General features: G+C 38.0%; 1 protein-coding gene across 8 annotated transcripts in view; it reads right to left on the bottom strand.

Annotated features, from left to right (window-relative positions):
- The window catches only part of Scaf8 (SR-related CTD associated factor 8), a 177328-nt gene that overhangs the window by 120459 nt on the left and 40456 nt on the right, over positions 1-16413 (bottom strand). For 7 of the 8 annotated variants that reach the window (XR_003835293.1, XM_021186088.1, XM_029471345.1 and 4 more), the window contains 6 exons: positions 15353-15514; positions 11616-11769; positions 10717-10847; positions 6611-6787; positions 5295-5374; positions 3487-3604 (listed from right to left, as the gene is read on the bottom strand). Coding sequence is in view for 7 of the 8 variants with exons in the window: in XM_021186088.1 (XP_021041747.1) it covers positions 3487-3604; positions 5295-5374; positions 6611-6787; positions 10717-10847; positions 11616-11769; positions 15353-15514 (822 nt within the window). In the remaining variant the exon portion in view is untranslated. The remainder of the gene's footprint in view (positions 1-3486; positions 3605-5294; positions 5375-6610; positions 6788-10716; positions 10848-11615; positions 11770-15352; positions 15515-16413) is intronic. The other variant, XM_029471347.1, reaches the window with a different exon arrangement.

Here is a 16413-nt window from a genome sequence, read left to right as displayed (position 1 = left end):
GGTTGCAGATCCCTTTAGCTCCTTGGGTACTTTCTCTAGCTTCTCCATTGGGAGCCCTGTGATACATCCAATAGCTGACTGTGAACATCCACTCCTGTTTTGGAACAATTTTGGAACAAGAACCTAGAGTGTTCTACTTTCTTTAAAAAAAAACAAACACAGCATTTGAAGTTGGCAAAGAGGAAGATTCATAACATTGAAATTATTTAAAAATTAGTAAAGTTCTCTCTACTCCTTTAGTCTCACTTCTGTATTTAAAAAAGTATTCAGTGGATCCAGGAGGCAAGTGACATTTTTCCTGGTTACATCCTGATAAGCACATCTGGTTTCTACAACTATGTATTCATGCAAATCAATAATAAACAAGGAACATAAAAAAGCACTGTTACCATCGGCTTTCACATCAGCTATCGGCTTCTAAGACTGGCACCTAACATTCCTATGTACCTTGATTCTATTGCCTTCAGGAATCCTTTGCTTCTATTTTATCTGTAGAAATGACAGCAAAGTCTATCAAGGGTGTCACTGAATGCCATGTGATACACTGACAGCATTTATCTAAATCAGCACTCTTATAACTCCATATAATCAATATCCTAAAATTTACTTGACTCCACAAACAACACAGCAGAGTGTCACCTCTGTTCTTTCTTTCTTTTTTTTTTTTTTTTGGCTATTGTTTGTTTTTGAGACATGATCCTTCTATGTAGCCCTGACTGTCCAGGAACTAGCTGAGGAAACCAAGCTATTCTCCAATTAAGAGATTTGCCTGCCTCTGCCTCCTGAGTGCTGACAGTAAAGGCATGCGCCACCATTGCCAGTTCCATTATATTCTGAAACAAAGTAAAATCAGATATCCCGCTGACAGTGCTTCATCATTACTAAGGTGAATATTTTAAAGATTCTTTTAAAATTTTACTATTAGCATTTCATCTTGAGGTATAGTTCTAGTAACATACTTTGACTATCCTACTAATCAGCAAAATGACAAAACTCTTAACAACACAACAGAAATCATTTCATTATGATAAAGCTTCTATTCCTCTATAATTCTGGCCATTTTCTTCTTAATTAGAAACACATTCCAGTCTTTCAAATGTTCTTAAACCTTTCAGGCATGTCCCTTCTTATTCTAGGGCCTTAACCCCAAGGCACACTGTTGCTATGGCTGACCTGCACGGAGCAGGATGGTACCATCTTAGTGCGGGATAGATACATGGATCTAATGTTAACAAAAGCACTTAATTTTTCTGCAAATCTTATTCTGTCTTTTTGTTGTTGTTGTTTTTAAGATTTTAGAGCCAGGCATAGTGGTGGATGTTTTTAATCGCAACACTTGTTAGACAAAGGCAGGTGGTTCTCTGTGAGTACGAGGCCGTGTCTACATGATGTGTTCCAAGACAGCCAAAGCTATGAGAGCCTGTCTCAAAACCACCCCTTCCTCTAATTTTTATTTGTATGTATGTATTTATGTGTATGTGTGTCCTGGGCATCTGATCTCCTGAAGCTGGAGGTTGTAAACCACCCAGCATGAATGCTGGGAAACTACCTCCAGTTCTCTACAAGGAGCAGCAAGTGCTCTCAAGCATGGAGACATCACTCATTCCATCCCGAATCACACAACTTCCTCCAGTGTGGTAGCCTGAACAGGAAGAGCCCCCAGAGACTAATGTGTCTGAATGCTTGACAAGAGAGAATTCCATTATTAGGTGTGGTCTTGTTGGAGGAGTGTGTCACTGTTGGGGTGGACTTTGGGGTCTTATATAGTCAAGCCATGCCCAGTGTGGCAAACAATTTTCTGCTGCCTGTGGATCAGTTCCTTCTCCAGCATCATGTGTGCCTGCACCCTGTCATGCCCTGACATGGTAATAATGAACTCACCTAAGACTGTAGCCAGCCCTGATTAAATGTCTTCTTTATAAGAGTTTCTGTGGTCATGGTGTCTCTTCACAGCAATAGGAACCCTAACTAAGACAGCATTTTTTTTATCATTAGACAAGCTTTGGACAATGGAAACTTAAGTTCTCTTTCTTTTAAAAGGATTTTTTTTATTGTATGTGTCAAAGTTATGAAACTAAAACATGAGTAATTGGTTCTCTGGTTTGTGAGACTTGCTGCTCTCAAATGACCAGTCTCCTTCATATTGGGAGTGCAGCCTTGGCTTGCTGCTTCTGCTAATGCTTCTGAGCTACATACAGAAGCTCAGCCTGTCCTATGTACAGCTGTTACTGGACAGAGCATCACCCTTGACTCTATGAACTTTGTAGTTACTATCCTGTATGACTGACTCACACAAACATGCCAATGTGTACCTTTCTGTAGTCTTAAGAGAATATCGCTTTTGCGATACCATGCCTCTTACTCAGATCAACTGAATCAGAACTTGTTTGTCAGATCATGAGTTCTCGAGTATCTCTGGACACCTCCATGTTACACTGTTTGCATTTACAAAGTCATGTTCAAGCTCAGTATCTCAAATTGTTCTAAACTTCAGAAGTACTAAGTCCTGTCCATGATGACAGCACCCTGAACTGTTACCTCTGTTCCAGAGTCTGGGTTTATGCAAACATTTGGACTTCTTTAGAGAAATGGTTCTACATCTTAGGTCAGAACTACTTTCCTGTCCATCTTTATATGTGTTACTTGCCTAAAAATATATAATCACATGTAAAATATGTTTATGTTTATAGGTTATTTTAAATTCATGACTGATCATTTTTAGTGATTAAGGCCCAGTGTGGTTGGTTATCTGGTTATCTACCAGTGTTTCTCATACAGGTCTCAAGTAGGTTTTTGTAAAACTAAATCTAACTCTGTAACTTGACATATTTTATCACTTCTAAAGTGAACCTTTTTTTTTTCTTCCACATTTTAGCATCTCTGGAACTCCTAACATCTCAAAATGATACAAGGATACTACATATTAATTTAGAAGGGTTCCTGCCTCTTAGTTATACATAAAATGAAGGCAATTCAATACCATTAGCTACTACTTTGCATTAGATATTTTGTCTCAGTGCACTTCAACTTCCTTTGGAGTAAATGGGAGTCATGGTACATTCCTCATAAAAATTTGTAAGTAAAAATATGCCTCTCCTATTTGTAATGAAGTTCCTACCACATGGCATTATCAATAAATTTCTTTTAAAAACCAGTAATATCAACATAATTGTCATTAACTTCCTAAACGAGTACAGCAGAAAGGAGAAAACATGAAGCTTTAAGATGTTAACTCCAAAATACGCATCTGTCTTCTATCATGAAATTCATGTTGATACATCATTTTGTTACACTGCCAGACTTTTTTTTATTTTAATTAATAATAGGAACAGCTATAAAGGTCTTTGAAAGGAAATACATTAGAAAGGCCATAAAGTAGCTGGCAAAACAAAGATGAACGAAAAGCTCCAAAGACTAAGAAGGAACACCACTCAAGCGTCCCCCGGAATGCCCATTTGCAGAGTGCAGTAACTGGGGAGCACGGACCTTCTGAGGCTGCTGCTGCTCCAGGAGCTGCTGTCGCAACTGCTCCAGGTTCTGCTGCTGCAGCTGTTCTGCTATCTGATGGAAGATGGAGTTGTTCACAGACTCCGAAACGTGAGAGCTGAGTGAGAAACAAAAGGTGAAGCTGCATGTTAAGATGACAAAAGGGAACGGAGAGCAAGCAAGCAGGCAGGCAGGCAGGCAGACAGCAACAGCAACAGCAACAACAACAACACACACACACAGAGACACAGACAGCACTCCACACAAGGAACTCTACTGCAGTGTTCTCTTCTTGAAATATTAATAACCAAAGTGGAATATTCTGAAACATCAATCCATTAGAAGAGAAAGAACTCAATAACATTTCAACAAAAAAGCATTATAGGTGCTCTGTTACGAAGCTGACATCACTGCCTCATGCTACACATATAAGTGGACATGCTATACATATAAATTAGTAACTTTTATTATGGTAATGTACAACTGCAAACACTTGTTTCAAAAAAGGTAAACGTGTAAACATTATCAAGTTAATGACTCACGTTTTAATCGTGAGACCGTGGAAAATGTCCTATCAACCAGGATGTGTAAAATCTACAATTATCACTGCCCATAAACTTTATAGAGTATGTGTCCTTTAAAAAAGCATCATGTTATGAGGTATGTAAACAGAAACAGTGTGTAGATAAGAGAAAATAATAATTTAACTACACTCTTGGTTACCCCTGTAATCCTGGGTGCTAGAGGCTAAGACATAAGAAAAAAGAGGGAACCCTAAAAGGAACAAGCAGGGTAGTGAGAGGTCTCCAGACGGTTGTGACCTGGAGCAGATGAACCTATGGGAAGAATGGTATCTATCTTCAAATATGACAGACGCTGTCATGAAAGAAATTGGAGTCTACTGATTTTTCTTTCAATACACAGCGTTTGAATTGATGTCTAGAAAATGAAGGAACTCAGCTCAACAGAACATGTCACACTAAAACAGTCCACAAACTCTTTCCTCGCAAGGTGGGAAAGCACTGACTCTCCCCTCAGGACCATTGACAGCATCTTACACTGTTTAGCATCCTCATCCACATGACCTCAAACGGCTCTTCCAACTTCACTGCTTATTATCTAAAATACTATTTTAAACGTCTGTCAAGAAAGTCCCTATTGTACTTTATCTTATGTATTCTCACACATTATCCTGGTATATAAGATCTGCTACATCTGCTTAGGTGAGATCCCACTCATTCTCTCCCAACTTCCACCTCATACTCTCCTATTGGTCTTTACAAACACACTCACAAACACAGGGCTCTGTACAGCCATTTAAGGGGAGAAAGCAACAAATTTAAATAAAAATACAAACTCCATCCATTGAAATAAATAAAGCCCATATAATTCCAATCCTTAGAATTCCTAATTCTAACTAGTTCAATGTACTTCTCAGAAATTGGCAAATACTCTAGAAGTGGACCCTGACAGAAGCATCTGTCTACCTATTACAAATATTCTTACAACTAAGTTATTTTATGCCAACAAAGATATAAGAAAACATCACAACTGGAGTTACTAATGCTTATCAATTTTCCTATAGGGAACTTTGATATATCACAACCATTTGCAAAGATCTGAGAAAGAGTCCAAATAATCTTGTTAAAACAGCAAGCCCACCGCCCTTCACAATTTTGGTGCTTAGAGCCTGAAACAACCCAACTTTTGAAAAACTCACTCCAACTCTTAAGTCTGCTAACATTCCACCCAGTATTTAGAACAACAGAAAAAGAACACATGGGTATAAAGAAAATCATAATTCTTACAGTTGAGGAGTAGGCATTTCCTTTTTGGATTCTTCACTATGCTCAGAATCTTCCCCAAAATCAAATCTATCCATCAACTTCTAAGGAAGGGAGAAAGGCGAATTAAAAAAGTGCTTCCGACATGCATATTACAAATGCTACTGAAACGCGAAGTAAATGTTCTGTGCTGTTGTCCATTATTCTGTAGTAGAGTAGGCATTCTGAGCACATGTTTAGAGGACTGTAACATACAGCAGTCCCCTCACACAGACATCAAGGCAACTCCATTCATTTGTACACAGTGAAGTCTGAAAACATTGCTGCCGTGATTTTTCAAAAGAGATCGCAATCATGCATTACTGGTTCTTCTTTTCTCACTATGCTTACTTTATTTCTTAGGCATTAACACAAGTATGTATAAACGTTTTTAGATGGCTTAGCTCTATCTCTGGTTTTAAGGCTCCTGTGGAGGTTCAGGAATCATCGGAGGACTGAAGGGATACGGCATCATCACAGAGCAGAACCACTTTTGACAAGGCAGTACAACTGCTAAAGCACAGCACTGTTTTTCATGACAGAGTCTCTCTGTGTAGGGGCTATCAAGAAACTTGCTCTGTAGACCAGGCTGGCCTCAGACTTAGGGATCTCTACCTGTCATCACCTACCAAGTAGAAAATGAAGGATTATGGAACTGTAGCTTAAAAAGCCATCTAGAACCATAACCAACTGTTAACTAACAAGTACTTCATGATAAAATATGGTCTACCTACTAGGAATAAATTAGGAGCAACTGGTTAAATAGCCAAGTCATTATCCAAGAAATTAGGATTGAATTCCTATGAAACTAATTATAACGAAAATAACATGCATATACATGTTTGTATGTGCATATGTAGACACACACACATAGCATTTCCAAGATACACTCCGGACAACTATAATGAGGCTATCTTTCACACACACACACACACACACACACACACACACACACACACACACACACACACACACAAACATCATTCATAAAACAGCTTCAATTTTAAAAACACTTTTTCCATCGTTAAGCCTATACATAAAATATACAATAATATTAACTTCTAGAAATTTTTCTTTGAACTTTCAATACTGATTATTTTATCAAGCCAAATGATAGAACACAGACACTACTTGGGAGGCTGAGGCAGACAGATTAGGTATTAGTAGCAAACACAGGCTACATATAGAAGGTCCTATCAAACACACAAGTCTGTAATAAAACATAATCTACACAGCAGAATCTATATAATATTACATAGTCTTCAGTTCACATGTAACATATCAGTAGCTTTAATCACTACCTTGTTGAAAGAGACTCCCTGATCCAAGGGCGTAAGTGTGTTGGCTGCAGCAGCTGCAGCTGTGAGCTGTGCAGTGAGTGCCTGTAACTGAACCACAAGACCAGCATCCAAGGCCTGCAGGATAGAAGGCTGAGGCTTCTGCTGCTGTATCTGTAAGGTTTGTATTAGCTGCTGAAGCTGGAAGAAAAAAAAATTATCATAATTTTGGGTCAGTACTCGGTCTTTTGGATAAACATTTTTTTAAGATTTATTTATGTATATGAGTACACTGAAGCTGTCTTCAAACACTTCAGAAGAGGGCATCAGATCCCATTACAGATGATTGTTAAGTCATATGTTCAGCTGGGAACTGAACTCAGGACGTTTGGAAGAGCAGTCAGTGCTCTTAACCACTGAACCATCTCCGGACCTCTTAGATAAACATTTTTGACAAACTTTATCATTTTTCAGAGAAAAATGTTTTTATGTGTTGTGGTTTGAATGAGAAATGCCCCAATAGGTGCATGTGTTTGAACATGTAGTCTTCCTGGTAATGGTACTACTGTTTGGGAAGGTTATGAACCTTGAAGGGGGCCATGGAGTGGAATGCACAGCCTGGTCAAAGAAGTGCATCACTGGAGGCTAGAGCCAGGCTTTGAGAACTTACAGCCTTGCTACACTTCATTTCAATTCTTGGCTTGGGTTTGCAGTTAAAGTTGTGATCTCTGTGACAAAATGTGATCAGCCAGCTTTTCTGCTCAAGATGCCTGCTGCCATGCTTTCCTTGCTACTATGGATTTTCTCCCTCTGGACATCATCTAAGCAAAATAAACTCTTCCATAAGTCACTTTTAATTATTGTGTTTTAGCACAGAAATGAAAACTATTACAGAAGTTGGACAACCTAAAGACATAAAGCTAATATGCTTTGCTGGAACAATGGAGGCTGAATGGCTGGGCCTGTAAAAAGCAGCCACAATGAAAATTGTCTGGGAAATATTTCCTCATCACAAAAGCTGTGGACAGCAGGGGACTGAGACTGCATCAGGTGGCAGGCACCATAATTTACCAAGTACTTTCTTCAACACTGTACTGGGTTTAAATGATTGAAGGTGCCACCAAAAAAAAAAAAAAAAAAAAAAAAAAAAAAAAGATTAAAAGTGGTGCTATAGAAGCTAGAGATTGCTCAGAGATTAAGAGCACTGGCTACTCTTTCAGTTGTGACCCAGGTTCAACTTCCAGCACCCACATGGTAGTTCACAAACAACTATCTGTAACTCTAGTCCCAGGCAGCCAACACACTTCTTTAGCCTCTGTGAATACTAGGCAAGAATATGGTGCAGACATTCAGGCAAAACACCCACATACATAAAATAAAGAGTGGTGATGTACTATGTGACAGGGTCAGATTACCTGAAGAAGCCAGGAAGGCCACTGGCAAAGGTGAAGCCTGAGTGGCAGTGGTGATCCTAGCATAGTGAAGATGCCAGGACTGGGATAGTGAGGTATGAGGAAGAGCTGGCCTTAGCCTATGAGATATACATGTGTGTGGTGAGCAGTAGATCCAGAGAAAGGTTACTGCTGGATCCTCTAGAGCCAGCCCAGATCATGATTAAGATACGGAGCTTTTGTATACTGTTGGGTATTGGTTTCAGCTTGACTTCGCTGTAACTGCCCTGGTTCTTCCTTCTGGGAATAAGAAAATATACAATGCATTTTGGAATTTACAGGAATCCACAATGAAGAGACCTGTGGATTTTAAAAGAAATACTGGCCTCAAAGCATTGAAACTTTTACCTCAAAGTGTTGAAAATTTTAAAGACGGTGGAATTTTTTTTATTGCTGTAGCATATTTTATATTATGACAATATAAGATTTAGTGAACAAAAGAAAATTTATTGTTTAAAATGCTGCATGTCAAAGTTAACAAAGAGTGGAAAGTCATAGGAAAAACTTGTAGATGTCAACCTGAAGACAAACCTAGTGTCACTTGGGGAAAGAGGACCTCAAGATAAAAACTCCCTCAATCAGACTAGCCTATGACACTGTCTTAGCAGGTCACTATGGGTGGTGCCATCCCTAGGCGAGGGGGCCTTGGAAAGGAAGGAGAATGTGATCCTAGAAATTTGTAGTCTCTGCTAGCTCCAGGCAGCCTTGGCTTCCTTCAGTGATGGACTGTCACTTGAAAGTATAAGCTAAAAGAAACCCTTTCCTCCTAAGCTGCTTCAGTCAGTGTGCACTAGAGCAGGGGAGCAGATGAAGTGGGTGGCACTTAAGCCCCTGAAAGCCTGGCTTACTTTTTGAAAGTCATGAATGAGATTACACATGCAATAGTCACACTGTAACAACAGCACAGAGAATCCCTCGTGAGTCTGATGCTTCCACTAAGCCCCTCATCCTTCTTCAGTTAATCCCACAAGGACAGCAGCTTCTTTATCAGTCACATCTACTGTCTGAGAACCCATTTCCTGAAAACAGGAGAGAAATCTGCTCAACAGGACGTGGTCTGAGACTCAACGGATTGTGTAACTTACTATTCTGAATAGAACAAACTACAGCAATATCTATTCCTGCTTTTCACCCATCTTTAAGAAACAAAACAAAGCATGGAGCTGAAGAAATGACTCAGTGGCAGCACTTGCCACACTTCGAGATGTCTCAGGTTTGGTTCCCGGCACTTATGTCAGGCAAGTCCCAACCAGCTCCAGATGACCCAAAGCCCTCTGGTTCCAGATATACACATAAATAAAGTAAAAATCTTCAAAACCACAACTGAAAAGCACTTAAGAGAGCTGGTGAAGTATCTCTGTGGATAAAGTCTGATTACCTGGGTTTACTCAACGCCCAGGAACCAGCTGGTAGAGCAAAGGAGGACAGGCAGAGTTGACAACAATCATTTTAACACATCCAGTAAAGAGGGTTTTTTTTTTTTTTTGGTTTTTTGAGACAGGGTTTCTCTGTGTAGCCCTGGCTGTCCTGGCACTCACTTTGTAGACCAGGCTGGCCTCGAACTCAGAAATCCGCCTGCCTCTGCCTCCCGAGTGCTGGGTAAAGAGGGTTTTATTGTTCACAACAACAACAAAAAAAGAGTAAATGACAGAGTAAATATGCCATTTACCCCAATCTGAATATCACAAATTACATGCATGCATTGAATGTTGTATTACCGCTTCATAAACCATTACCTTGTTAATAAAACCATTCAGTGTAATTTTTACAATTTATAACTGTCAACAAAGATTAGAAAAATGAAAATAGCAGAACTACAACTATTAACAGCTAGTATGAGAAGATATAAATACCATTCAGGGGAACAGTAAACAATCTATCTTTAAACAGCAGTAAGAGAAAATAAAGTTAGTCATGCAATTATACAAACACCATAATATTAGATCATATATTATACTATTACTAGAATATTGCCTATTATATTACTATAATATTATATTACCTTATAAGGTAATATAATAATATAATATAATATTATATTATAGTAGATCATATATTATACTATTACTAGAATATTGCCTATTATATTACTATAATATTATATTACCTTATAAGGTAATATAATATTATATTATATTATAGTAGAAAAAAACAACATAAAATGACCTTACCACTACAGTCAACAACAAGACACACAACTCTTTACAGCACTAGAATGGAGGAAGCAACATGAAAGAGGGGAGACAGGGCTGTCCTGCCTCTCCATTAGACAACTGAACCATTCATTCCTCTGACATTGTCATTTCCCAAGAGCACTGTGAACATCACCACAGCAGTAACTTCTCTAAAGTGGCGTTAAATTCTCTTGGTTCCTGCCACAATGACTACAGGAAGCACCTTGTTTTATCAGTGAGATAGTAATGGCACCTAATGATGGTTGGCATATGCTATGTGCTACCTCAGTAATCTGATATAGAAAAAACTTACAACAGAATACACATTAACTACAAGATAATGTCCATGAAGAATTACTGAGTAAAAATCATACAAGTGTAACTTTCAAGCACAGTGCTCCCATGTTGACAGGAAAGGACAACACACCATAAAGGGGTTTGCTATGGAACCACACATTAGGAGGACGACACATTCCAAACCTCTTGACACAACCTAAGGACTCACCTGTTGACCTTGAGGACTTTGTAGGATCTGAGCAACAGCTGCCAGTGTGTCTGTGTTTGTTATCTGAGATACCCATGGATCAGGTAAGCCTTGGACCACATTGGCTGGAGTAACAGGTGTCACAGGTGTTCCTTTTAGAAAAGACATCACACGGACCAAAGAAGGAAACAAGTAAATGATACTTTAAAAAGGTACAAAGATTTATTCAGCTAACATATAAAACGTAAGCAGACAGTATGCTTTCACTTTATTGCCTCCATCTTGAAAACGACTTACAGCCTTTAAGTAGTTAGGTAGTTTTACAAACAGGAAGGCAGTTCTCCACTCCAAGCCCCATGTGATCTGTCTATACTTATCTTAAACAAACTAAGCTACCACTTCAATGAAACCTGTCAGCAAAGTTTTACTACAGAAAATTCTTTAACAGGGGGACATAACAAAAATACAATCTTTCCTGGTAAAATCTGTGATTTTTTTTCAAAACTCTTGTTTATACACAGATGTTTGTAGACAACATGTTTGTACAACAACGAATGTTGGGTTCAGAGTAAAAGCTGAAATATTTAAAATATTGCAAACAATAAAATTTTTAGATAATTACATTAAAGCAATCTTGGCTTTATTAAGCGATTTTGGAGTTTTTCTTAAAAATGACATTCCCCAAATAACCTGTAAACAAGTTAAGTTACATATACATGTTTAAGGAGTTATAGACAACCTAAATCAGGAAAACATTCATTGAGAACTGGGGATGTGGTTCAGTGCAAAAGTTGGCACTTGCCACCACACTCAGCCTTCAAGTCTCTAACACTGGACAAACTCCTCTGCCCTGTAGCGTGTGAACATTGGGTAAGCAGTGTAACTTGAGTCTCCAACAAGTCTGTACAACAGAAATGTACCTGGAGTGTTGCTCATAGCTGCAGTGGTGCTGGCCAAAACAGGCGTGACAACTGGGGGAGGAATCCCTGCCGCCATATCCAGAAGAGGCTGGATAATCTCACTCTTAAAAACATTATTCTTCTGCCATAAGTTTAATACTCTCACTATTTTACTCTAGAAGAATAAAGAAAAATGATTTCAAATGTTTGGCTTTCAAAATATTAGCACAATTCATTTCACAGATTATCTGAGCATAGGATATAAAGAAGATTAAAATATTTTTATCACACATTACATCTCTAAGACTGTTTTCACTTTTTCTGCTTTCAAAACTTTAGCATACTCATTTCATTTACGTTATTTGGACTTACAAAGAGAGACTAAAATAGTTCAGTGGTAAATTCCAACCTGAAACTGTTTTTAACCATTCTGCAATCCCTAACTTTAGGCAATAGGGTAGTTACTTCTGATAGCTACATAAGATAAAGGAAAGCTACATTTAGCTGAAGCAGGTGACAGGTAGGCTCCACCTTCTATATATGCCAAGTCACATGGGATTGATAACATAGGTGCCTACAGAACTGCTCTAAAACTCCCACCTTTCCATGGGTTCCAGGATCAAATAAGGTTGGGAGGCCTGAACAGCAAGCACGTTACTCCTTGGGCCGTGTCCTCTGCCCTGCCCGAAGAACTCTGAGGCAGAAGCAAACTCTATCTCAATACAATGCGTACACACACAGAATGGTGAACTTTAACCCTGACTCACAGAATGCTTACCTTCTGAACTAGCAAGCAACTTCAGGACAAACTCCTCATCTAATGTGACTCTTAAACAAATTTCATTTTATAAGCTATTGAATAATTTTAGGGAGAGTATTTCTCCACTTAAGAAATGTAGCTCAGCGCCTTTGTTCAGCATGTTTCCCTGACCAAAAGAAAAAGGACAATTTACCAAACTTAAGTTCTGTCTAAGAACCTTGCCATCAATGTACTTTATACCCCAAACCATCCACTTCCTAGGCACAGTGCAAGGCATGGCCCTCCTCTACACTCTTTTGTCACTGTTCCTACCTACTCTCTCCTTGATGGGTAAAGTCAACTACCTACTAGCATTACTCAATCTGGCCCTCAGGGCAACAATTATGTTTCATATGAATAATGCTCTACATTATTTTGTGACTTAGAATAATCTGAATGTTCTATCACTTTACAAAAATAAATAAAATCTGTATGTTCTCCATCATTTGTCTTTTTCTGACAAGCCCTTTGAATTCAGCTGTGCATCCAATTCACTCCTCTCAAAGAATCTTACAGGTATATCATACTGTGTTTTAATCTTGCCTTGTTTAGGGTGTCTTAGGTACTTAAGGCTAAGTCCCATTTTTCTTGAGGTCCATATAGTCATGTAACATTTAAGCATCTCCTATATAATTCATGACGTATGTGCTGTCTGATACTTCTCATTTTCTCTGGTCTTAGGCCAACTGTGTCAATAAATTTTACCAACATTTCTTCATTTACAAAATGAAACATTTTTCTTGTCGTAGCATGTGCAGGTCTTAGACACAACCAACCTGGGACAAAGTTACAGGCTGTCAACAGTTACAACTACTGACTTCAATTACTACTTCACCTCACTTGAAACCCTCATCGTTCTCCAACAATGTTCATGAGAAATCCCATCTTAGTTCTCAAATTCTATTGACTCAATTCCTGCATACACTTTACTCAAGGTAATATAAACTTGAAAGGACTGGGTTGGTTCTACAGCTCTCTAGGTCACAGTCAGGACACTAAGAGTTAGTGAGTGGAGAGACTGAGTTCCATTAAGTGTCTCCTTGTTTGAAGGAAGGGTTTACAGATCCCAGAAGCTTCAGGTCTCTAGGTAAGTACATGCCCAGCAAAGAAAGGTGTACTAAAATGTTTCACCGTATTAGTGTAACCTTAAAGGTTTTTAAATTATTATTTAAAATAAACATTAATTACTCCGACTTCTTGAAATACAAGTAGTTTACTCAGACTATAGACTTACATCAGAGTAACAATCACCTGAACCCAAACTAAGAATAAAAGTCATCTCCATCCCCTTAATAATAACACACAAATTAAATCACGGCTATGTAATATAAAAGGTCTATACCCAAGAACTGCCAAGTAATACTATTCCAAGCCCATCTGTTACTTTTTAAGAAAAGAGGAAGGAGGAGGAGGAGGAGGAAGAGGAAGAAGAGGAAGAAGAGAAAAAGGAAGAGGAGAAGCTGCTGCTGTTCAAGCCTCGAGAAAGAAAACAATAGCTAAGTATGTAAAATAAAGACTTTGTTCACTTTAAGCAACATGCAGTTGTATACATTTCTATATTTCAAATGATGCCTACGAAAAATTATATAATGAATGGTTCAAGCCACTGATTCAGCTCTTGCTTTTGCACAGTGCGAGTACTTGGAGTACAGGCACTCTTTAGGCTTACATAAACATTTCTCAATGTCGGAAGTAAGTTCTTTAAAATAACAACCCCAGTAACAACATTCTGTATATCTAAATACACACTCCTCCTTTACTACTGGGATTACAGACTCAGCTAATCTTTCCTCATATGGTCTGTAAAATGCCTCATTCATAAAGACTATCCTGAGAGGTATTAGTCATGAAACCCACAAGATCAAGATGGATTTGTAGATTGCACCTGTCAGAAGTTCAAGAACAGCTGTATGACTTCTAAATCAGTGCTGCTAATTACTATTTCCAACTAATAAATTATTTTACACAGGATTCCATTATTAGAACTCATTAAGGTAGGTGACTAAACATCTCATTCTTTAGGACCACTAACTAGGCCTACCATAATACCAAAATAGTTAGAACAAAACACATGAGCTGCCAGGAAATATATCCAAGAATATTTATGAAGAATATGCTATAATAAATTTATTTCTACTGACTTTTAAAATTTAAGACATGACAGTGGTTAAAAATAAAGCTAGTCTTGTTATAAGCCTTAGATTTCTGATTCTTCCTTATAACACCCCTCACCCAATCTCTCCTTTTTTTAGTGTATAAGAGTGAGAAATAGAGAGAGAAAAGAGAGAAAATGGAAGGAGAGTATTGAATCCCTTGGAACTAGGGTTACACCGTGTAAGTAACATGACTGCCTGATCCAGGTGCAGGGACCACAATCCTAGGGCTCTGATAGAGAAGTAAATGTTCTTAACAGCTGAGCCATCGCCAGTCCTGTTTAGCCTCTCTTAAACTGTTCCTAGCTTTTATTAAAACCAGAAAACAGGATACCGTATCACTTCCAAATCAGTATCTACCTAGTAAATCCAGAGGAGATATGAAGAGAACTATCTCCTTTTAATCGTAGCTCTGGATCCTTTACCTTCTAATTACAGAATACTCACACACACTAAGATCTGAGTGTTGGTCTTCAACACTTAGAAAATTGCACAAAAGAAGACTGGTATGTAAATACCAACTCAAATAACCACAATACTAAAGTGGCTGTATGCATGACTAAATGTCTAATATAATTTCAAAATACTGAAAGCCATTTTTTTTCACAAAAGTTGCTTTGATAAATTAAAAAGCAGCAAAAGCAATTACACTTTCTACTCTCTAAAAGTTCTAAGAGTAAAAAGTGTGGGTGTTACAATAATTAAATATTAAAGTAGCTAAGAGGAATGTCAACAGGAGGTCATATAATAAGGTCATAAAAAGACTCTGAGAGTAACATACCTCTTTTAAGAAAATAATACCATACCTTGTCATCCCCAGGGCAACGATATAAATTCTGAAAAGTGCTAATGATGTTATTACTAAATCTGGGTGCAAACACATCCTTTTCTTGACCAAACTGATGCCGGGATTGTCGCACAATGGAGTCAATAACATACAGTCCAGGTACCTTGTATTCTGGTTTACACTGATGAGAGAAGAGTGAGAGGGGGAGGGGAACAGAAAGGTAAAATCCTTGATAGAAAAGACATTATAAACCCCATTTAAGCAAAAAAAAAAAAAAAAAAAAAAAAAAAAAAAAAACCACTGCTCAGGCTGTAATGAATAGGCACTGTGCCTAATTCTTAACCATTTGTATCTGAATTAGCATCTACTTTGGCTATTCAATGCATTCAGATCAATTGTTACTTACCCAAGTTCCAAACTAGCACTGTTTAACTGACTTCAGTGACTAAAAACAACCTGATAGACATTATTATTTAAAAAAAAATCATTTAAAGATGTTAAAAACAGGGAGGGTGTGGGGGGCTTTTGGGATAGCATTGGGAATGTAATTGAAGAAAATACATAATTAAAAAAAATATTAAAAAAAAAAAAGCTAGAACAATGGAAGCAAGATCAGGACTGGGTTAGAAAACACTTTGGAGGCACGCATTAGACTGCAGTGCTAACACTTCTGTATCAGTAAAAGAACAAATAAAACAGCCTTTATAACAGGCTAAATATGTCCAGCCAAACATTTAAAACTGTCGCAATATCTCATCTATAAAGGAGACATGAAACTGCCACCATAAAAATTCTGGGAGAATTTGCAAACACCAAACCATTTAAACATTTTTCAAACTAGGCCACTGGGTCAATCTTTTTAACTTACTTATCTTTGATCTATTTGTAAACTAAAGATTTTCTACTTCTTAGCACAGTGTTTCCTAGCTTGCGTAGTTGGAATCAAGCTTTCTATTCTAGAACAAGAAACCTAAGAAAACTCAGCTTTCTTTTTCTTTTCTTTTTTTTCCTCCAGAGCTGAGGATCAAACCCCCAGGGCCTTGCACTTGCTAGGCAAGTGCTCTACCACTGAGCTAAATC

Source organism: Mus caroli, chromosome 17 (assembly GCF_900094665.2).
Source record: "Mus caroli chromosome 17, CAROLI_EIJ_v1.1, whole genome shotgun sequence".
Lineage (NCBI taxonomy): Eukaryota > Metazoa > Chordata > Mammalia > Rodentia > Muridae > Mus > Mus caroli.
Note: the sequence above shows the minus strand (reverse complement) of the source record. Positions and strands in the feature narration are given on the sequence as shown.